The sequence below is a fragment of the Thamnophis elegans genome, chromosome 8 (genome assembly GCF_009769535.1).
Source record: "Thamnophis elegans isolate rThaEle1 chromosome 8, rThaEle1.pri, whole genome shotgun sequence".
NCBI lineage: Eukaryota > Metazoa > Chordata > Lepidosauria > Squamata > Colubridae > Thamnophis > Thamnophis elegans.
This window is the reverse complement of record NC_045548.1, coordinates 64,264,883-64,288,598: the sequence shown is the minus strand read 5'-3', so window position 1 is coordinate 64,288,598 and position 23,716 is coordinate 64,264,883. Positions and strand designations below refer to the sequence as shown.

At 43.7% G+C, this 23,716-nt stretch overlaps 1 protein-coding gene across 2 annotated transcripts in view; it reads left to right on the top strand.

Moving 5' to 3' along the window:
• SAMD12 (sterile alpha motif domain containing 12) overlaps positions 1-23,716 on the top strand; it is a 320,783-nt gene that overhangs the window by 75,391 nt on the left and 221,676 nt on the right. For both annotated transcript variants that reach the window (XM_032222835.1, XM_032222836.1), the window contains exon 3: positions 14,191-14,320. In XM_032222835.1, the coding sequence (XP_032078726.1) occupies positions 14,191-14,320 (130 nt within the window). The remainder of the gene's footprint in view (positions 1-14,190; positions 14,321-23,716) is intronic.

Sequence of the window (23,716 nt, the reverse complement as noted above, 5' to 3'; positions counted from 1 at the left end):
GGTGAACCAGTAGTGGCGGCGGTGCAAGGGTGGCTCTGCCCACCCACCCTGATGTCATCAAGAAAGGTTCCCGCTACCGAACCTATAGTGAAGGAAATAGAATACTATCTCTGAACCACTTGATGGGCTCCATATTACCTTTGGTGTTGGGAAACACCCAGTCTGACAGGGGGGGAAGTCCTCGAGCCTCAAGGTCTTGTGCAGCTGCAAGAAAGACAGAAGAATGCTGCTTAAGTTCCACAGAACCATATCTATTTGTTCCCAGACTTAAGCTGCCAATCTGGGAAGATTCCTGTATAATAGGCAGAATTCAATAAAGTAGTGAGCTTAAACCTTATACACGGAAGTCTGGTTATTTGTGCCTGGCACTGGGGTCCCCGGGCCCAATGGCAAAACTATGTCTTCAGGCTGTTTGAAAAGAATACCAAGATGGAGGTCAATTTTATTTCTGCAGGGATGATGTTCAACAGCAAGGGCCCTTCTTTTTCATCCCATCAGATGGATTTCCTTAGAAGTGGAGGATCTGTAACATCCCATGACTCCCCGCTTTTGGTGGGTCAGGTAGATGTAATTGGGGAAAGATAGTCTATTTAATTTAATTTAAATTTAACTTGATTAAATGTAAGTTGATTTAGTTTATATATTACTTGGCTTAATTCAAGTTGATTTCATTTAAATTTCACTTAATTTAATGAATGGCCGCCCAACTTCCAATTGACTCAGCCAATTCTTACAACTAGAATTGAAGTTAATTATGCTGCACCGTCTTTAAAAAATCTGCAACAAGAGAGAGTGATACAGAGGTGAGTTGCTGCCAGTGCAGCCGAACTGGTCGTGGAAGTGAGGCCTGGGTCGCAGAACCGCCAGCAACCCAGCCTTCCACACCCCCAAACTAATCTCCTTGCCGCCGCTAGGCTGCCACCATTTTTTTTCAGTGACTGCACGTGCGCAGTTCACTGTAAATTTACATTGAACAGCGCATGTGTGCGCGAAGTGCGGGTTGCGAACCGATAGTAAAATCGGCAGCAACCCCCCCCCCAGGAGTGATGGTACTTACTGGACTCCATCTGAGGGCTGATGGACTACGGCCCAGACTCTGCCTCTGTCTCTATTTCTGACAGGTCTATTCCTTCTTCCCCCTCAGAGCTCTCAGGTTTTTTGATGCTGGTCCTGACTCCCACACTGCCTCCTTATCTGCTTCAGCTACTGGGGGAGGGGGGAATGGCAGCTGACAGGCAGTGGTGGGTTGCAGGCGGTACCCCCCGATATGGGCGTACCGGAGCCTGGCTGGAGCACTGGGTACCATTCCGGTACGGTGCTCCGGAGGGACCACCTGCCCGCCTGAGTTCCTTACCGTGTTTTAAAGGTTTTGGCACTTCTGCATATACGCATAGCGCCTACAGCGCCTGCGCGACGCTCCGCCGAGCATCTGGAGCATTGCGGAGGCTTGCGGAAGTGTTGTTTGCAGATACAAAGCATGGGTGTGTCGCGCCCGTGTGCATGCACACCGCGAGCGTCCATGTGGGCGACGGCGTACCGGTTGGAACGGGATCCGGAATCCACCACTGCCGACAGAATACAATACAGGCACAATACAGGGATTCCTTTATCTTTTATTGGGAAAACATTCCTAATAATAAAACACTTATAGGAGTTCTGTTCTAATTAGCTAGTTGTCTAATTATTAGCTGATGGGCTTTTCTTTGCTGATTTTGTTTAGTCAGAGATGGATAGGTGACTTAGGGATGCTTTTGGTGAATATTGCTGCACTGAACAGAAGGTGTTCAGTGGCCTAAATCAGTGTTTCTCAACCTTGGCCACTTGAAGATGTCTGGACTTCAACTCCCAGAATTCCCCAGCCAGAGTTGAAGTCCAGACATCTTCAAGTGGCCAAGGTTGAGAAACACTGATTTAGGCCACTGAACACCTTCTGTTCAGTGCAGCAATATTCACCAAAAGCATCCCTAAGTCACCTATCCATCTCTGACTAAACAAAATCAGCAAAGAAAAGCCCATCAGCTAATAATTAGACAACTAGCTAATTAGAACAGAACTCCTATAAGTGTTTTATTATTAGGAATGTTTTCCCAATAAAAGATAAAGGAATCCCTGTATTGTGCCTGTATTGTATTCTGTCGGCAGTGGTGGATTCCGGATCCCGTTCCAACCGGTACGCCGTCGCCCACATGGACGCTCGCGGTGTGCATGCACACGGGCGCGACACACCCATGCTTTGTATCTGCAAACAACACTTCCGCAAGCCTCCGCAATGCTCCAGATGCTCGGCGGAGCGTCGCGCAGGCGCTGTAGGCGCTATGCGTATATGCAGAAGTGCCAAAACCTTTAAAACACGGTAAGGAACTCAGGCGGGCAGGTGGTCCCTCCGGCTTTTCTTTGCTGATTTTGTTTAGTCAGAGATGGATAGGTGACTTAGGGATGCTTTTGGTGAATATTGCTGCACTGAACAGAAGGTGTTCAGTGGCCTAAATCAGTGTTTCTCAACCTTGGCCACTTGAAGATGTCTGGACTTCAACTCCCAGAATTCCCCAGCCAGCGAATGCTGGCTGGGGAATTCTGGGAGTTGAAGTCCAGACATCTTCAAGTGACCAAGGTTGAGAAACACTGGCCTAAATAGTCCTCTTCATCTCTATGATAATAATTTAAATTACAGCTAGTCCCCGACTTACAACAGTTCATTTAGTGACCATTCAAAGTTACAACACCACTGAAAAATTGACTTATGACCATTTTTCACACTTGTGACCATGGCAGCATCCTCATGGCCATATGGTCAAAATTCAGATTCTGGCCAATTGGTTCATACTTATGACCATGGACAGTGTCCCGGGCTCACCGGATCACTTTTTGCGACCTTCTGTCAAGCAAAATCTATGGGGAAGCCAGACTAACTTAACAACCAGGTTAGTAACTTATCAAGTGCAGCGATTCACTTAACAACTGTGGCAAGAAAAATTGTAAAATGGAGCAAAACTCACTTCGCACATGTCTCACTTGACAACAGACATGTTGGGCTCATAAGTCGAGGACTACCTGGAGTACAAATAATCCTTGGCCTGCAACTATAATGGAGACTGTCTATTATAATTGAAAGTCAGGTTGGTCATTAAGTGGGTCACCCATGTGACTGATCTGATTTTATAACCCTTTACTTGTGGCAATTGTTAAGCAAATCATTATGGTTGTTAAGTGAATCCATTGTTATTAAGCAAGTCCATTGTTTGTCCGTATTCCAGGTAACACCCCCAACGAAAGGAGACTCTGAGTTTCCTCAAAGTATCATTTTATTAGAGATGTCATATTGGCACATCTGGGAAAACCTGAATCTGAGAGTTTCCAGGTTTTCTCCACCCAATTGAAAGTTCAAGTCCTTGCCCAGCCCCCACATGTTCATCACATTGCCCAATCAGGGCAATTCCAACTGGCCTCTCAGTCACACCACTCCAGGTGCAGAGCAAAATGTCCTTGACTCTCTGAGAAGGAATGTTATTTAGACTATATATTTCCCATACTCCAGTGGTGGGTTGCAGGTGGTACGCCCTGGTATGGGTGTACCGGAGCCAGCCCGGAGCACCGGATACTGTTACATTGCTCCAGAGGGCCCACTCGCCCGCCTGAGCTCCTTACCAGTGTTTAAAGGCTTCTGCGCTTCCATGCAGATGCATGACACGTACAGTGCCTGCACGACATTCCATGGAGCAGCTGGAGCATCGTGGAGATGCTAAGATGCATGCGCGTGCTGCACGCGTCTATGAGGATGCCGCCAGCCCCGTTGGAACGGGATTTGCAACCCACCACTGCCATACTCCATATAATCCCCCCTCTTATTTTCCCACAGCAGAAAATGTGGCAGGCTTAAAGGCTCAATGCAAAAGATGGCTTCCAGGCCTGACATTGTTCTCTATGGGGCACTTCTTTCTGAAAACCAGAAATAAATGCTAGTTTTAACAAAAAAACATAATAAATCATGCTCACAGGAAATGGTTCCACCACAAAACCGTGAAGCCCTTATCCGCGCCGACATAAGTGCGGAGGGCAAATCCGCGCCGTTCGAAGCGCTAAGGAAAAACGCGACCCTACCGCGATGACATAATCGCGGAGGGCAAATCCACGCCTTCCAAAGCACTCAGCACCCTAAACCTAACCCTAAACCTAACCCTAACCCTAAACCTAACCCTAAACCTAACCCTAACCCTAACCCTAACCCTAAACCTAACCCTAAACCTAACCCTAAACCTAAACCTAACCCTAACCCTAACCCTAACCCTAAACCTAAACCTAACCCTAAACCTAACCCTAAACCTAACCCTAAACCTAACCCTAACCCTAACCCTAAACCTAACCCTAAACCTAACCCTAACCCTAACCCTAAACCTAACCCTAAACCTAACCCTAAACCTAACCCCTAAACCTAACCCCTAAACCTAATCCTACCCCTTACCTTAATTTAAATCGGCTTTCTGCCGCCGCGCTGTTTTAAAGCGCCCTTCCGTCACCGCGCTGTTGTCGCACCGGTGATGACGCACGGTGATGATGTCGCGGCTTTAGCGACGCGGTTTTATCACCGCTATTTTGACTAGCGCAGTTTTGTCGTGCCACGACTGGAAACAACTGTAGATGCAGATCGGTTGCCAAACTGCCAACAGTGTGTATGTGTGTGTGTGGGGGGGGGGGGGGCAGGCTGGCTGACTGACTGACAAAAAGCACCTTTTTGGGAGGGTATCTCTCATAACTTTGAATAGTCACTAAGCAACTGGCTGTAAATCAAGGAATACCTGTATTTCTCCGTGTCAGAGCATTTAAGACGGGTGGACTTCAACTCCCAGAATTCCCCAGCCAGAAGTGAATCGTAAAAGTGAGGAGATTGTGAAACACTGCTTTAAAGAAATATTTGCTTACTGAAGATAACTGATCATGTAGAAAAACTAAAGCAAAGGGAAGTCCTGATGCAATACCGGGCAGAAAATGAAAACGATATTGAAAATATGTTTTCTCTGCTGTTGCAAATGTAGAATTTCTGTACCATGACCATTTGATTATGACTTTCCTGTTGTGTCCTTCTTCGTAGCATACTGAAAAAGCAAAATGTTGGGTTTCCTGTGGATGTGTAAAGCAGTCATGAGTCGAGATTGCTTTAAAGAATTTTTGCCTTGCAGCATCTGTATTCATGCATAATGGGAACATTTAAAATAGCCTTGCATGAAAACACACACATATTCCTACACAGGCAAAGAAGACGAAGCCATTATGTGCAGAACTGAACCAGATATACAACAGATTGTCATTTGAAATAGCAATTGGCAAGCTCCCCAGGCAGAGAGGTTGAGTTCCAGATTTGAAGTCACCGCTTTTCTATCCAAAATGAATCAGTGATTTACTCCACTCCAAAGCGGATTGTTGGAAATGAGCCTGTTTTACTCAGATACAAGGAGTGATGTGGAGAATGAGGTTTGTGCCAGAGTTCAAATGCTTGAACAAATTTATTGGGTCATATTCATCTCTAGGGTGGGTCAACTCCACCACATAAACATTCATCCCCCCAAACTTGATTGAAGACACATAAAATCATAGAGTTATAAAATAGAATAGAGTAGGGTTGGGTAGGGTAAAGTAGGGTAGGGTAGGTGTTGTGGCCCAGCAGGAGCCGTTGGAGCTGCCACCAGACTTTGACAGCGAGGGGCCCTATGAGTCGGCCCTGGAGGATGTGGAGGACCCTGGACAGGGTTCCGACTCCGAGCAGGGTGAAGAGAGACTGGTTGGCCACCAGGTGGTGCCTGAGCCTTGGACCAGTGGGGAGGAGACAAGGGAGAGTGATCCAGAAACAAACAGTGACTTGTTCCTGGATGAACGCCATCAAAGAGCTACTCAGTGTTAAGAACAATTACGCAATTACAGGAGGTAATTGCGCTCAGCTGGTGGTCATGAGGCTCCTCTCCAGACTATAAAAAAGACTGCTTGTGACACACCCCTTTTGCAGAAGTCAACACTTTGACTAAAGAGAACGTAACTGGATTGCTGCCAAGTTTGTCTGAATTGCTGCCAAGGTTTGTCGGACTTGCTGCCAAGGTCCTTATGTCAGCATTCCAAATATCATGCAGAATTAAATCAGAGACCAAGGCAAAACTATCCTTAAGGTTCCAATTTAATAAGACAGACATGTTGGCATCGTGCTATGAAATCCCAATACTGGAAATGACATCAGAATTCCACCCAGTTAAAAGTTCATGATCTTGTCCCCACACCCACAATCCATCACATGGTCCAATCTTCTTCCACACTGGCATCCACACCCAGCTGCTTCCGGTCAGGTGTCAAAGTACGGAGACAAAGGATGACCTTGGCTTCTAGTAAAGAATGAAAACAATACATTTCACAATCCTACTCCTTCTATCCCCCCCTCCCATCGACTTTGCTAATGAAACAGCATATTGAAATAAGAGAAAGTGTGGCAGGCCAAAATTCTATAATTGCAGGCCTGACACCTTATCCGTTTGTTTGCTTGGCTTTCAGTACCGAGATTCTGGTCTTGCTATTAAAGGACATTCTAATTAAGCTTGTCTCGGCTTTCGTTACTGGACGGAGGAGGGGGTCAGAACAGATAGGGTAGGGTAGAGTAGAGTAGATAGAGTAGAGTAGAGTAGAGTAGAGTAGAATTAGAATAGAATAGAAAGAATAGAATAGAATAGAATAGACACACAAGGAATCTGTCTTTGGTGCCTGTGCTCTCAGTGTACATAAAAAGACAAGATACATTCATCAAGAATCATAAGGTACAACACTTAATGATAATCATAGGGTACAAATAAGCAATCAAATCATACTAGGAAACAATAACTATAAATCGTAAGGATAAGTGGCAGGAGATGGGTGATAGGAACAATGAGAAGATTAATAGAAATGCAGACTTAGTAAATAGTTTGACAGTGTTGAGGGAATTATTTGTTTAGCAGAGTGATGACGTTCAGGAAAAACTTTTCTTGTGTCTAGTTGTTCTGGTGTGCAGTGTGCAGTATAGGATCAGAAGGGACCTTGTAGGCTTTCTAGACCATCCCCTGCTTGAGCAGGAGACCTTGTACATTCCAGACAGATTGTTGTCCAATCTCTTCTTGAAACCTTTCAGTGATAAAGCACCCATAAGCTCAGAAGACAAGCCATCCCACTGATTAATTGTTCTCAGTGTCAGTAAATTTCTCCTTAGTTCCAGGTTGAATCTCTCTTTAAGGAGCTTCCATGCATTCCTTCTCGTCTGCCCTAGGTGCTTTGGAGAAAACATCTGTTCTGGCCAAGGCTTCCTTAGAAAGAAGAGCAAAGTCTTAGTCCCAACAAAACCTCTTTTATTTACATGACTCTGAATTCCTTTCATTCACAGTCAGCAAGGCTTATCAAACAACCCCTTTCAGAGGAATATTTATCCACATGTACCTTATCTCGTTAGGAGCACTGCCGTATAACTGATGTCCAAACACAGAGCAAAGCAGAACTTGGTACAGAGTCTCTCACAAACAGAATTTTCCAGACCGATGAACAAATTGTTTCCTGCAAAAGCCCACTCCCTGTTCGTTCCTCTTTTGTTCTTATGGAAGGGACAATCACCTCTACGCTTGAGTCGACCCTGATTTCTTAGTTGTTCTTGTCTTCTGGCAGCTCTGCGCATGCACACACTGGGAATAGGCTCCAGCTGTTCCTCTGCCTCTCTGCTGTCTAGCTCCCTCTCTGCCTCCAATGCAGAGTCGTCGTCTGAGCTTTCGTCAGCCCTCGGGACCAGCCCCTGTTCCTCCCCAACCCCCTCGCTATCTGACTCTGCTGCCAGCTCCGCAGGCCACCACTACAATGTCAACCTCATCTTCTCTGTGGCAGCCACTTAAGTAGTGGAAGATAATATCTTTGTACTACTCTATGTAGATGAGGCAGCAATACTTTCAAGAACACCTGTTGACTTGGGTGGACTTTAACTCCCAGAATTCCCCAGCCAGCAAATTCATCCAGGTGCCCAGGTTGAGAAACACTGCTCTGTATTCTCTTCTATAATTCAATGGAGTTTAAGGGGAAGGGGGCCAAGGGGGCATTTGACAGCTGTGGAGCAGCTGCTTAGCAGCAAAGCAGAATATCGACTGGAAGCGATAAAAAATAAATGGCTGAAAAGAGCTGAAGCCCAAGAAGACTTAATGTTCTCCAGCACCTCTAAGCAAGAAATCAATCCAATTAAATCTCCTCGTGAACCTGATGTATGAAATTCAGATAATCAATACTGCAAGGAAACGGCGTAGCCTGATTAAAAATAACCTTGACTGTATACACTTAAAGAAATGCTTACTCATCACAGTATTGTCTGTTGTTTAGGCAATGTGCAGAATTTACACGCTAAATAAAATTAACAGAAGATGGAAAACACTGGGTTTTAATATGAGGATCGTAATTTGAGGCAGCATATAGTTCACAGCTAGATTTTGAAATGGGCACATTAAGAAAGCAAGAAATTAACATGGGTTGTCTGGTAAATATCATCAGAATATATTATCTGTCTAGCATAACTTGACCTCCAGAAAAGGATTTCAAGCAATATTGTGGCCCAGAATGATTAATTTGACTGCAGCGTCTGATCCAAGAATGCCTTATAATTTAAAATCCCATAATAGATTGAGAGATAGTTACGGAATATCTGCTTAAAATTACAGCATTAACAATGATGATGGGACACTAATGAGTCACTATACAATAAATTGAAACAATAAAAGTAATAACATTTAAAAGTTGTATGCACAAAGAGAGGAATAAATGGGGTGATTAATTTGTTTCTCTTGCATGGAGTTTGGAAGCATTTAATCTCCACTTCATGAGTGTCTTCTTATTCTACGTAGGAGAAAAAGAAATTGAAAATTCTCTTTCCATTCATACACTTTGGTGAGATTGTTGATGTAGGTGCAGTACAACAATTAGAATAGAATGGGATGGGATGGGATGGGATAGAAGAGGATAGAATAGAATAGAATAGAATGGGATGGGATAGAACCAGTGGTGGGTTGAAGGTGGTACGCCCCGGTACGGCCATATCGGAGCCTGCCCGGAGCACCGGGTTCCATTCCGGTATGGTGCTCTGGAAGGCCCACCCACCCGAGCTCCTTACCTGTCCTTTAAAGACTTTGGTGCTTCCGTGCACGTGCATGACGCATGCAGTGCCTGCGCGATGCTCCGTCAAGCAGCTGAAGCGTCCCGGAGGTTTGTGAAGGCGTCGCTGGAAGGTATGACACATGCGCGCGCTCATGTGAACAGATAGCTGTTCTTCTGGTTTGTGGCATGCACACCAGCCATCTGGGCTTCACATGCACATGTGTGATAGAAACCGGAAGACCAGGTGGCCGGCATGCATGTGCATGCTGGAAACCGGAAGAGCAACTACCTGGTATGTGCATGAGCATTCAGCGACTGCTCTTCCGGTCTCTGGTGCTCCTGGTGCTGAAAAGGTTTGCCAATACTTTCGTAGGATAACAGGAGGGCAGATGAAGCAAGAGTTGTTATTTTGGAGGTAGATGGGAGTAGACCAGTGGTGGGTTGCAGGTGGTACATCCCGGTACAGGCGTACTGGAGCCTGCCCAAAGCACCGGGTACCGTTCTCCTATGGTGCTCCGGATGGCCCACCTGCCCGCCCGAGCTCCTTACCTGTCCTTTAAGCCTTTGACACTTCCGCGGACATGCATGGCACGTATGGCGCCTGCACAATGCTCCACTGAGCAGCTGGAGTGTTGCGGAGGCTTGCGGAGGCATCGCAGGCAGGTACGATGCATGTACACACCGCACATATCCATGTAGGTGACGCCAGGCCCATTCCAACTGCATCGGTTGGAACAGGATCCGGAACCCGCTACTGGAGTAGACAATCCTCCTGTGGGTCTGTTGGGAGTCCAGCAGATCTCTAACCACCCAAGACAACTCTTGGGTGTCCACATGACATGTTTTCCAGTTACATTAATTGTAAAAATACCATCTTTTGGCCCGTACACTTTGGGCCAGGTTTATACTGCCTAAATAATGAGTTGCTTATGAGATGGAGGCATTGTTATGAGGACATGTTCTTTGCAAATGTAAGTGGGGTGTTTTCATGCTGTGGAAATCAGGCTGTTTAGATGAGTTCTTCCAGTATTAAATCTGCATGTTTTGGCAACTTCAGTTACATATTCAGTTACCACCCTCTTCCTGCTGTTTAATGCAGCAATAATTCACATCATCTGGCCACAGCTTCCTAGGAAGGTGTGGCTCTGTTTTGTAAAGAGATGATTTCTTAAACGGTCTGGGAAGAATGGCGCATCATTGGCTTATCTTTTAAAAGTAAGAAGTTGGCTCTCTTAAATGCTACATGTAGGAAAGAAGAAGAAACAGGAAATGCTCTATGGACTCTTAATAATGATGTTGCAGAGCAGCATAATTGCTCCATGGCTTTAATCTATAAAAATACTATAATCCAGCCCAAATAGACTTGTAAACATGAATGCATATTTAGTCCTTTGGCATGGTTCCCTACTTCCCCTAAGCGCTCATTGGAACCTTTTTAGTATTCTTAAACAATTGTGCTGGCTGCTGGTCCATTTCTGTGCACAAATTTACATACTGGCACTCGTTTTTATAATCTTTTGTGATCTGAGATTAGGTAAAAGCACTCTTGAGTCAAGTTTTAAATCCAGGCTCTTATACCGTGTTCTTGGTCATGGCTAGAATGCCAGGACCATCACTTGGCTATAAATCTCTGACTTTCAACATTAAATCCTTTAGCCAGGATTTGCCAAACTCAAAGTGACGTTTCTCAAATAACTCAATGGCAGCCTTACAAAAAATGGGTTGCTGTTCCTCTCTTTAGGAATTGTTTCTTGACTTCCCGAACTAACTTACAGCCTGGGGTGGTATTCACTTATTTTCCCTACCGGTTCACAAATGTGAGCACACTTGCCCCATCCATGCAGCCTTCCGTGCTTTCACTTTGATTGCACACGCGGCTTGCATGCATGCACACAGCTTGAAAAAGTTCCTAAATAGGGCAAGCCCACCCACGATTTGCACTACCGGTTTAGGCGAAGTGGTTCGAACCGGCTGAATACCACCTCTGCTACAGCCCCAATATTTTTGGATGGTCTCCCACAAGGGTGGGTTTCTGTCGGCATTACTGCCGGTTCAGTGTGTGTGTGATTTTGTGTATGTATGTGTGTGTGTTTGTGTGTGTGTGCAGTTGCCTATTAATAGGTCTGTGCATGCGCAGAACATTTAAAAAGGTCAAAAAAAGATGTCGCGGCGACCGGGGAACCAGTTTGCGGATATTTATTTATTTATTTATTTATTTATTTATTTATTTATTTATTTATTTATTTATTTATTTATTAGGCTTATATACCGCTTCATAGGGCTTTCAGCCCTCTCTAAGCGGTTTACAGATTCTTTAGCAAATTGAGTCAGCAAATTGCCCCCACAGTCTGGGTCCTCATTTCACCCACCTCGGAAGGATGGAAGGCTGAGTCAACCTTGAGCCGGTGAGGTTTGAACCACAGAACTGCAGATAACAGTCAGCTGAAGTGGCCTGCAGTATTGCACCCTAACCACTGTGCCACCTCAACATGGCGAGCATGTCGTCCCTACTGGTTCGGAGACCCAGTCACCATTTTCACTACCAATTCCACTGAACCGGTGTGAATCGGTAGGAACCCACCTCTGGTCTGCCACCTTAGTATTAACCAGATCTGTTTCTATTCATCTTTTTAAGGTCAACCAAGATTGGCTAGGAGCTTGCTAAGATGATCTGGGATGAGGTTAGTCAATGAAGGATTGCCAAAAAGATAGATTTTTAAAAAATCCTTTACATCTTATTCCTTCTTAATCACTTCCCTCCCCACCAGCTTTCTCAACTTTTAACCTTTCCTTTTTAAATCTTATGGTTCTGAAACTTTCTATTGTTTTGGTTTCATTGCTTTTTTTATATCTCACTCCTTACTCTTGTTTCATTATTGTGCCCCAATGAATTTACTTGGTGCTTTCCAGGCAACATTTCTTCACCCATTTGTCATATACTCTTGCTGAGTCAGGATAAGAGGAAACTGCCTCGTTATGGATTCAGAGAATAGGTCTAAACAGCCCTATATTGTCTACTACATGGTTATCCATGGCTGGCTGGGGAATTCTGGGAGTTACCAAGGTTGGACACCCCTGATTTATTCTGTCATTGCCTGATTCATGTCAAATGCTGAGGCTCTACTCCACAGCAAACCAGATTTCCGACACTAAGAGTGTCTAAAAAAGGGGCATATCTCCCTCTTTTTTCTCAGCAACAACTTTTCAGCACATCTGGGAACATCTGGTATTTTTCAAAGGGGGGGTGTAGAGGAAAGACCATTTTTCCTTTTCATCAATGGTTTCCTACACCTTAATCAGTTTCCCAATGAATTAAAACTCATCCAATTAGTCAGCTAAAATTGCTTTAGTGATACAAAAGTCCCAGCGGCAATAACTCACAAAAGCAGGGCTAGTGTGAGCTGCAGTGGTGCAGTAGTTAGAGTGCAGTACTGCAGGCTACTTCTGCTGACTGCCTGCAATTTGGCAGTTCAAATCTCACCAGGCTCAAGATTGACTCAGCCTTCCATCCTTCTAAGGTGGGTAAAATGAGGACCCAGATTATTGGGGGCAATAGGCTGACTCTGTTAACCACTTAAAGAGAGCCCTCTCTTCATAGTAAAGCACTATGAAGCAGTATATAAGTCTAAGTGCTATTGCTATTTCTAGTAGGCCATTACTTGCCAGTTTGGAAAAGGCAAAAGCCCCAGGTCAATCTGCTTTTTTTTCTCATGGGCAACCACTCCCAAATTCTGCCAAGTGCCATGAAGCAGAGACAACTCTGATTATGGATTCATGCACATAAATACCTGAAGATTTTAGATCCCAGAAAGAGAATGATGGACAGACATCTCCCCAAAGCTATTATTTCCAAGGATTCTTGGATGGGAAGACTCTTAGGCACAAGAAATCAGGAACAAGGGTTGTTTATTTCATGCTAGCTCTGAACAAGAATCTGAACTACTAATGGTCAGGGGAAATTGGCGGTAGATAAGAGTCAACAGAATTCAGGGAGGGCTGGATTTAGATCTCATGAGCGGAAGGGACTCCAAACTGATGACATGCTTGACCCCTCCCTTGGACTCAGCCTGGTCATCTCTTACATAGGTAAAGGTAAATGTTCCCCTTGAACATATATGCTAGTTTTATTGACTCTAGGGGGTGGTGTTAATCTCCGTTTCAAAGGCGAAGAGCCAGCACTGTCCGAAGATGTCTCTGTGGTCATGGGGCTGGCATGATTAAATGCCGAAGGCGCATGGAACACTGTTACCTTCCCACCAAAGGTGGTCCCTATTTTTCTACTCACATTTTTACATGCTTTTGAATTGCTAGGTTGGCAGAAGCATCTTCTACATAGACAATTGTTCTGATCCCCCTCGTCCCACACCAACACACACTCTGAGCCAAAGATAAGTTACCTCCTGTACTTGCACAACTGTTCCTGACGCCTATTAGCTCTTCGGTGCTGGGCATCCAGGAACAACTCACTGCTGGCATCCGGCTCACTCTCCCTTGTCTCCCACATACTAATCCAAGGCTCAGGTGCCTCCTGGTGGCCAACCAACCTCTCTGCGCCCTGCTCGGAGTCAGAACCCTGTCCAGGGTCCTCCACATCCTCCAGAGCCAACTCATAGGGCCCCTCGCTGTCAGAGTGTGGTGGCAGCTCCAACAGCTCCTGCTGGGCCACAACAGACAACTATTAACATTGCTGAGATCAACTTTCCAAAGGCTGATATTTCAGCATCCCATATTTTCTTTGTAGCATAAAGAGAATCCACAGAGATGAGTCTGAGATGTTTGCTGATCACCCAAATTGTTACTTGAATTGAATTTGAGATTTCTTTACCTTCCTTCCAAGTCTGAAATCTCTCTGATATCCATGCTTTATTAATTGCTAGCCGTATGAAGAAGTGTCTGATTAATCATAATCCTTTCGTGCTTGACCTGTTTGTACAAAGTAGAAAATTTAGCTCTCCAGGGTTTGCCCATCCCGGCTGATGATGATGTACAAAATGCAGGTGGAATATGTGAACTGCAAGTAAAATGATTGGCCTAACTTTTGTTTAACTTATTTTATGTTTCCAGTTTCATATTGTGAAGCTGACCAAGCCAGTGGCCCTTTGGACACAGCAAGATGTATGCAAGTGGTTGAAGAAACATTGCCCCAGTCAATATCAAATCTACAGTGAGTCGTTCAAACAGCATGACATAACTGGTAAAGTATGAAAATATCAAATTTATTTCATTTTAGAACAGATGTGCATGTTTAATTTCTTCTAATGCCATAAATGTGAAACTTGTTTTATATAGGGGTTCAGTTTGATAAAATTGATGTGATTCCTTGGAGCAGTTTGAGGACAGGAAGAAATACCATATTGTTCAGAGTATAAGACGCTCCGAAGTATAAGACACACCTAGCTTTTGGGGAGGAAAACAAGAAAAAAAATCTGCCTCTGCCTCCCAGCAATTTGCCTCCTTGCAGCAAACAGCGTGTTTCAGTTTCAATTTCAGCACAGCCTGATTAGCACAAGCAGCTGATTGTCGGTTGGATCGGCCTCCCAACCACCAGCTGTTTCAGGCTGCAGGGATTGCCATAGCCTGTTGCCACCTCCCTGCACCCCATTTTCGGCCTCTGCATGCCCCATTTTCCACCCATTCCGGGCAGCGGGGATTGGAATGGGTGGAAAATGGGGCACATGGTGGCCAAAATTCCCCGTTTATATTCCTTTTACAGTGGTTAACATAGACCCATCAGGAAGTATATTCTGTATGTATCCTCTGTTTGCCATTACTCTGAAGTGTAGAATAGAACAGAATAGAATAACAGAGTTGGAAGGGACCTTGGAGGTCTTCTAGTCCACCCCCTGCTTAGGCAGGAAACCCTACACCACTTCAGACAAATGGTTATCCAACATCTTAAAAACTTCCAGTGTTGGAGCATTCACAACTTCTGGAGGCAAATTGATTAATTGTTCTGTCAGGAAATTTCTCCTTAGTTCTAAGTTGCTTCTCTCCTTGATTAGTTTCCACCCATTGCTTCTTCTCCTACCCTCAGGTGCTTTGGAGAATTGTTAGACTCCCTCTTCTTTGTGGCAGCCCCTGAGATATTGGAACACTGCTATTATGTCTCCCCTAGTCCTTCTTTTCATTAAACTAGACATACCCAGTTCCTGCAACCGTTCTTCATATGTTTTAGCCTCCAGTCCCCTAATCATCTTTATTGCTCTTCTCTGCACTCTTTCTAGAGTCTCCACATCTTTTTTACATCATGGTGATCAAAACTGGATGCAGTATTCCACATTTGGCCTTACCATGGCATTATAAAGTGGTATTAACACTTCACGTGATCTTGATTCTATCTCTCCGTTTACGTAGCCTAGAACTGTGTTGGCTTTTTTGGCAGCTGCTGCAAACAGCTGGCTCATATTTAAATGGTTGTCCACTAGGACTCCAAGATCCCTCTCACAATTGCTACTATTGAGCAAGGTACCACATATATTGTACCTGTGCATTTTGTTTTTCTTGCCTAAATGTATAACCTTACTACGTGTAGTTAAATAACTATGCTCTTAATAATTCAGATAATTTATTTGGGGACGAAAGTTTCTAAAAACAAAGACATTTTGCTATAAAAGTGATATATACAGATAGAAGATTAGCAAACGTGCCTATTTTTTTATCGTATTTTTGAAAAGACTCTGATTCATAAAATAGCCTGAGATCTGTCCTCCCAGGAACATTTATTAGATATATTTCTATGCTGCCACAATCAGAATGACTCTCAAAGGCTTACTTAAGAAAAATATATAAAACATACCCAGTAAAAAGAAACACAATGGCAATTCAGCAATACAATTGAACAACACTTTCTTCATCTCAATGCAATTTTATAAAAAAAAAACAAAGTGGAAGAGAATAATTGTATGAAATTGCAAGAAGAGTGATGTTGCATAAGCTATGCATCTATTCCCTTGATACAAATCATGAGTAAAGCTGCATTGGAAAATCTGAGTAGGATTCATGTATCATTTTTGACTAATTCCCCAGACATTGTCCTCCTTTTTTTAGTCCCCAGATTCTGTGACTTGAACTGCTCTTGTAGATATGCTCTAGATCAGTGGTGGGTTCCAACTTCTGTTACTGACAGTTTGCTCAGGGATGCGCTTTGCATGCGCGCCGCTTGATGCACGTTACACGTGCATGCACAGTAGTAAAAAATGTTTCTGCGCATGTGCAGAAGCAAAAAACAAAATGGTGTTCCCACCATTGAGTGGTTCCTATTAATCTATTCACATTTGCATGCTTTCAAATTGCTGGGAGAGTCTTTTAATGAGTTTTGACTAGGGACTGGCAACCTTAAACACTCAAAAGAGCCACAAAGGTCCTAACCGGAAGCCCCCCCCCCCTGTTCAATTATGGAGCCAACCGGAAGTCCAGTTCCCCCACCATAAATTCTCCTCCTAGCGCAGTGTCCTTTTTCCTCTACCTGTCCTAACTGGAAGCCCTATCAATTGTGGAGCTGATTGGAAAACCTGCCTCTTGCCATAGAATCTCCTCCTAGAGTTCTGTGCTTTCCCTCTTCTCAACCAGAAGCTCCTCTCAAAATTATGGCGCCAACTGGCAACCGGGAGTCACAGCAGAGGGATGAAAAAGCCCACATGCGGCTCCAGAGCCACGGGTTGCTGACCCCTGGTTTAGATTGTAGAAAGCTGCAGTGAAGAACTGAGGAAACTACACAAGAAGTTGCATTGCTAAGCCATCATCTACACATTAGTCTATTCTTTACAAAGTAGAATTTCTAAAAAAAATCAAATTCCTTAATCATCCCACTTGAAGTAAGTGGCTTGCCCATAAAACAAGAACTGGCTATAAAAAAATGTATAGTTTATCCGAAATTCACATAAAACTGCATTGTATTAATCAAAGGCTTAGTAAATGGTGCTGGAGGGATTGTAATGGCATTACAGTAATGCTGAATGTTCCTGGTGGCTTTGTCCATTTAGTTACTCATTTGGTTCGGAAATTTAGGAGGAAATGGAAAATATTGCTTAACAGTCTTCAATAATTAATGATAATGTCACTTTGTGACCTATTTTTTTTCCAGAACTTATACAATTATAGGATACATGAAATTAATTTATATTTTGTTTGGGTTTTTTTTTGGCCTGCCAGATTAATCCTAGTAAAACACTGGAAAACATTTCTTTTGATCAGTGATTGTTAAAACTGTGGAAAATAACCATGGCTGAAAAATAAACCCAGCAGTAAAAATTCTTCAAGATCCCTTTGATTAAAATTCATTTCACTCATTCTTGGTTTTTATCTAGGTTAACAAAGTTATACTAATACATCAAGTCTATTTATGCAATCACTGCTAAGATGGAAATATTGCATATGAATTTACAATATGGGCACATCTCTCCAAAAGATTAGAAATTATGCTTTTCATGTAATTGCTCTTTTCTCTGTCTCTTGTTGCTTCCCCCCCCCCCAGTTATTTATAATTCAAAATGTCTACATGTCTATGTATTAGTTTTTTTTAAAAAAAAAAGTACATTCAATATGGATTTTAGAAAGTCACTTCTAAATAGATGTCTCCTTTGATTCATGCTTGATTCTTGGTAACTTCATGGACATGTTTACATATGCTTCAGTGGTGGGTTCCAGATCCCGTTCCAACTGGTATGGTTAGAATGGGCCCAGCGGCATCCACATGGATGTGTGCAGCGCACACATGCATCTTACCGCCTCCGTGAGCCTCCACGACGCTCCAGCTGCTCAGCGGAGTGTCACACAAGCGCTGTATGACCCAAGCACATTCGCGGAAGCCTTAAAACACAGGTAAGGAGCTTGGACAGGTGGGTGGGCACTCCGGAGCACCGTGCCAGAACGGTACCTGGTGTTCCGGGTAGGCTCTGGTACACCCGTACCGGGGCGTACCACCTGCAACCCACCATTGATATGCTTTATAGCTGTAGCATGGGACTAGTTTGGTGTAATAGTTAAGGCATAAGCTAAGAGTTCTAGTCCCACCTTAGTCACGAAGCCAGTTGAGTGACCTTGGGCCAGTCATTCTTCTCATCCCTAGAACAAAGGCAATGGCAAGCCACTTCTGAAAAACCTTGCCAGGAAAACTGCAGGCTTGTCCTTGCATTTTGCTGGCAGCAGAGTCAGACAGTTAGGAAGTTGGGGAGGAACATGGGCTGGTCCTGAGGGCTGAGGAAAGCTCAGATGAGGGCTCTGTGTTGGAGGCAAAGAGGGAGCTAGACAGCAGCAAGGCAGAGGAACAGCTGGAGCCTGTTCCCAGTGTGTGCCTGCGCAGAGCTGCCAGAAGACAAGAACAACTAAGAAAGCAGGGTCGACTTATGAGTAAAACCACAACTTGGAGGTGATTGACCCCTCCCAGAGGAAACAAAAGAGGAACGAACGGGGAGTTGCCTTTTGCAGGAAACCATTCATTCATTCGGTGGTGTCAAGAGTGGAACGTTCTATTGGTGATGATAAGAGACTCTGTGTCAAGTTTTGCCTTGCCCTGCGTTTGGAAACTAGTTATCTTGCACCCTCCAATCCAGATAAGGTGCATGTGGATAAACATTCCTCTGAAAGACTGTTTGCTAAAGTCTTGCTGACTGTGAATGAAGGGAATTCACAGTCATGTAAATAAAAGACCAAAACGTTTGCTTCTTGCTTTCTAAGGAAGCCTGGGTCAGAACACCTGACTTGATGACACCAAAATAAAAAATAAAAGTATGGAAATGGTCTTGGATAGACATCCTTGGATTTCCTAGTGGTGTTCAAAGTATTTATCAGGCCTGACCCTCCTTAGCCTTGTGAGTGACCAGGTGTATTCCAACAACTCTGCATAGACTTTGGAGAAGTCATTCAGCTCATCAAGTGCTGAGATATCACAGTGTATATTTTTGTGCAAAGTATCTCTGATAAATTGGTACGGAAAAAAAAAGAGGGAAGAACAATGCTTTGTCTCATTTGTAATGGATTTTCCGGCAAGATGCTCGGGAGACATAGAATAATTTTTAGCTCCTCTAGGGGGAGCTTGAACACAAAATACAATGCTCTTTTTCTCTTGGTTCTGGAGACACACAATAATACATCTTCCAGCCTTTGGGAATGAATTGAAAGGATTTTTTTTAAAAAAAGGAATTTAATTCAAGGGATCCTTTTAAAATTTCCCCATTAAGCTACAAAAGTCATTGCTTAATGTAGCTACGTCTTTCTGTTTTCAAAAATAAGTGATGTGTTTTCTGTTTGTATTTTAATCAATTTGTTTTTTATCTGTTTATTCTTGTAAAATTTAAATGTAAGCTACTTTATTCAGTTGGATCAGCAGAAGGCATATATCATATTTTTCACAGTATAAGATGCTCCGGAGTATAAGATGCACATTAGGTTTTTGGGGAAGAAAAAAAAAAATTCTGCCTCTGCCTACCAGCATCTATCAGTATTCGTCTGGCTAGCATCCTTGTAGCAAATAGGCTGGTCAGCTTCATGCAGCCTGATTCAGCATGAGCAGCTGATTGCCGATTGGATTAGCCCCCTGGAATATGGCCAATCAGTTGTTCCAGGCTGCGGGGATCGTCACAGCCCATCAGTGCCTCCAAGTGTTGTCTTTTTGGCCTCCACGCATCCCATTTTTGGTCTCCACGTGATCCATTTTAGACCCAATCTAGGCTGTGGGGATCACCACAGCACATTGTTGCTGATCGCCGCTTCTGTGCATTTTCGGCCTCTGCACTTTGCGTTTTCGGTCTCCGCACAGCCAGTTTTCGGTCTCTGCGTGTCACAGTTTCAGCCTGTTCCAGGCAGCAGCAATCACCACCACCACCGCCGTCGATCCCTGCTGCCTGGAACCAGCCAAAAACAGGGCGTGTGGAGGCTGAAAATGTGGCACGTGGATGTAGAGATCAGCAGTGACAGGCTATGGCAATCCCCGCAGCCTGGAAAGGGCCATAAACGGGGCATGCGGAGGCTAAAAATACGACTCGCAGAGGCCAAGAACAGCCAAAGGATGGGGGCTGGCAGGTGGGTGGGGCTTTGGCAACATTTGCTATATAAGATGCAACCTGGAATGGGCTGTAAATGGAGCATGCAGAGGCTGAAAACAGCCAAAGGGTGTGGACCGGCAGATGAGCGGGGCTTTGGCAATATTTGTTGTATAAGATGCACAGACATTTCCACCCACTTTGTGTCTGTGTGTGTGTGGGGAGTGCATCTTATACGCCGAAAAATACGGTAAGTAGAATAAACAAATTAGTGAATATTACTTTCCTCTGCCATGTTTTTTTAAATTAAGCTGTAATTTAACTGCTGATTTCTGATGTTAAAATTTCTGAGAGAGGAACACTTAAATTTTCTATTGTTCTGTATTTTTCACTTTCTCGATTGTCGTAGGAAATATATATTATTTAATTACATGCATACAAGGAGTTCGGATTTTAGAAAGAATCAGGGTGATGCTTTGCACTCTTGAACCAATCCTTAAAACTGTTTTTAGTACGCTGCACAAATGAAAATTCCAAAGAAAAAGGAAAACCATTTTTTAGTTAGCTGAGTTAGTTTATCTTTACTTTGAATTATTTTGCAAATTGTTGAAAATAAGCAGGAGGAAAACATTATATTGGATGGGGGGAAAGTCACCTGTAGTCCTTGACTTACAACCACAATTGAGCCCAAGATTTCTGTTGCTAAGTGAGATAGATGTTGGCCTTCTGCCGGCCAGCTGATTTTCAGCTCTCTGCTGCAGACACGGGCGATGCACAGACATGTGTGAGGGGCAGGGGGTTGCACATACATGCGTGGGGGAGGGAGATTGCATGCTCATGTGCGGGGGAAAGAGAAGCATGAGGGGGATTACTAGGCCCAAAATGGCCAGGGGGTGTTTCCGTGTGCCCCATTGTTGGCCCCAGGAGGCTTCAGGGAGGCCTGCTAGACCCAAAACAGGGCACGGAGGGGGAGGGGGTTGTGCATGCATGCGCAGGATGTGTGTGTGTCACACTTGCATTGCATTATGGGTGTGGGAACATGCACGTGTGTTGTCGCGCACATACGCTTTCAGCATGTGAGGACAAAACGGTTAGCCATCACTGGCATAGAGTCTCCTGCTGGAGCGGGAGGTTGGACTATAAGACCTCCGAGGTCCCTTCCAACTCTGTTATTCTGTTCTGTTCTGAAAGGTGTTTCTCCATTTATTAACCAAATGCCAAATTGTACGTCCCCATTCTTATGCCTTCAGAAGTACTGGAATTGTATCCCAGCAATGACTATACTATACTAACTAAGGAATTCTACAATTTGAAATTTAGACATCTGGAAGGTGCCAGGTTTTGGAAGGCTGGTCTAAAACTATTAAAAACTATATCAGGAGTAGGGAAAGTTTCCTCTAGGAACAGAGGAAGCCAGATTTTAGCCCCCCCACCCCTGCCAACTATAAAGGTTCACTGGGTGATTTTCAACCACTCATTCTTTCTCAGCCCAACCTTCCTTACAGGATTGTTGGGGAGAAACAGGGTGAAAGAGCAGGTATACTATATGGAGTGGACCGAGGGATTGACGAGACAGGAGGCGCCTGAGGTAAACTTAAACAGCTTTATTCAAACAGAGAAGCACTTGAGCTGCTATGTTAAGGTAATGATGATTTCATAGCTGACCAGCTGCTGTAAGGCTGTAAACCGAGATGATGCAATAAGAATGAGTCAGCAGGTTATCACTTTAAGAGGCTGTCTATATAAGAGAGGCCCTGTGAGGGCGGTCTCTCGTTCCATGTCTGCTTCCGGGTACTTGAAGGTTGATTGATTGCTTGGTTTTGCCTAGTGTGTGTGTGTGTGTGTGTATGTATGTACCCTGTTTCCCTGAATATAAGCCCTCCCTGAAAATATTGCGACCCAGCAGCAGCCATGAGGTGACCACGCTCGCTGTCTCCTACACCTCAAAAATAATAACCCCCCCCCCCCCCAAAATAAAACCAAGTGCTTATTTTGTGGGGGGGGGGGGGTGGCAAAAGAAAATAAGTCCTTGTCATGCTTTTAGGAAACATGGTGTGTGTGTGTGTGTGTGTGTGTGTATGTATGTGTGTATGTGTGTGTATATGTATATATCCCAATAAGGGTATGGCTAGCTGATGAGAGCTAAATAGCTTGAAATAGATCTATACTAGTCTCCCTTTATTTATTTATCAGCACAAATATAACACAAAATGTGTAACAAAGGCAACAGTAAAAATATTGGGTTTCTGTCGTGATGGACTCTTGTGATGAGCCGATTGACAGATAATGGAAGCTGTTAGCTTCCTCCCATAATTGGGGCTTACCAGGGGTTGTGACACTATGTATGTATGTATGTATGTATGTATGTATGTATGTATGTATGTATATTATACGCATACACACACACCTTGTAGATAAACCATTGTTTGAAAGACAAACCTCTGTGTACTGTATTTTGCTCCTGTGTTGTCTCAAAATAGTAGTCACACTGTGCACACTCTGACATGCTGAATGAAGGATGGGATACACATCAGATGAAAGAATAAGGGAATGAATGATGAGGTTGGCATCCCAAATCAGTACCCTGAGACATTATTGCTTTCTCCGTTGTTGTTGTTGTTGTTTAATTTTTGTTTTAAATGAACCCAAGGAAAACTAAACGGATTCTTACCTATATACCAAGTGAAAAAATAGCAAAGGTAACAGAGATGATTAATAGTCTTTTCAAAGCCAAGGAAAGAAGAAAGATAAGACTGCAAGTTCATAACATCTGGAGATTCTTCCATTAGCTGGTGAAGGGTTAGTTACGTCTCTTCTTCATCAAAGGGTGGTTATCAAGGAAGCAGAGAAAGCTCTACTCAAGTGAACTCAATGATGGGGAAGCAGGTTTCTTAGAAGTAGAAGACTTGTTATCAAAATGTCTGTGACAGTTTCCCTTTCAATAAAAGGATAAAGTACCCTCTGTCAGAATCTTGCTATTGAGTTGTCATCAGATGCCAAACATTTAACAGATTGTATAGCATGCCCTGGAAGAGCATCTACCTGATAACCAGTAAATCAGTGTTTTATGATTGCTACCTTAAAATTCCAAGTCTTTCTCTCTCTGTCTTTCTCTTACCTCACCTTTATTTTATTTTTTATAAATAACTCAAGAAGGTGAACACTTTTATTCCTTCCTCCTCCTATTTTCCCCACAATGATAACCCTGTTGGGCTGAGAGAGAGTGACCGCAAAATGTGCCCCTCCCCATCTTAAAAAAAACTCTGAACGGGATCTCCAAATCTGCAAGATTTCTGTACATTATGTTTTTCTTTGCTTCCGTCCAGACTCCTCAATACTTGTATTCTGGTATATTTTAATATTCATTTATTTTACAAATTCAGTACTGAAACACTGAAGGAAACCAAGAACTGTTAAAAAAGAAAGAGTTTAGGGTGTGGTCCATTGATTTTAGAAAAGCCTTCGATTTTATTAACTATGTCAAATGTGGAAGAACAATTAAAGTTTCAGAACATTCAATGATCCTCAAGTGAGGGAGCCACGGTATATGCACAAAACATGGAGAAAAAGACTGGCAAAGGAGTGTAACAAGCTTGTATGTTCTCCCCTTG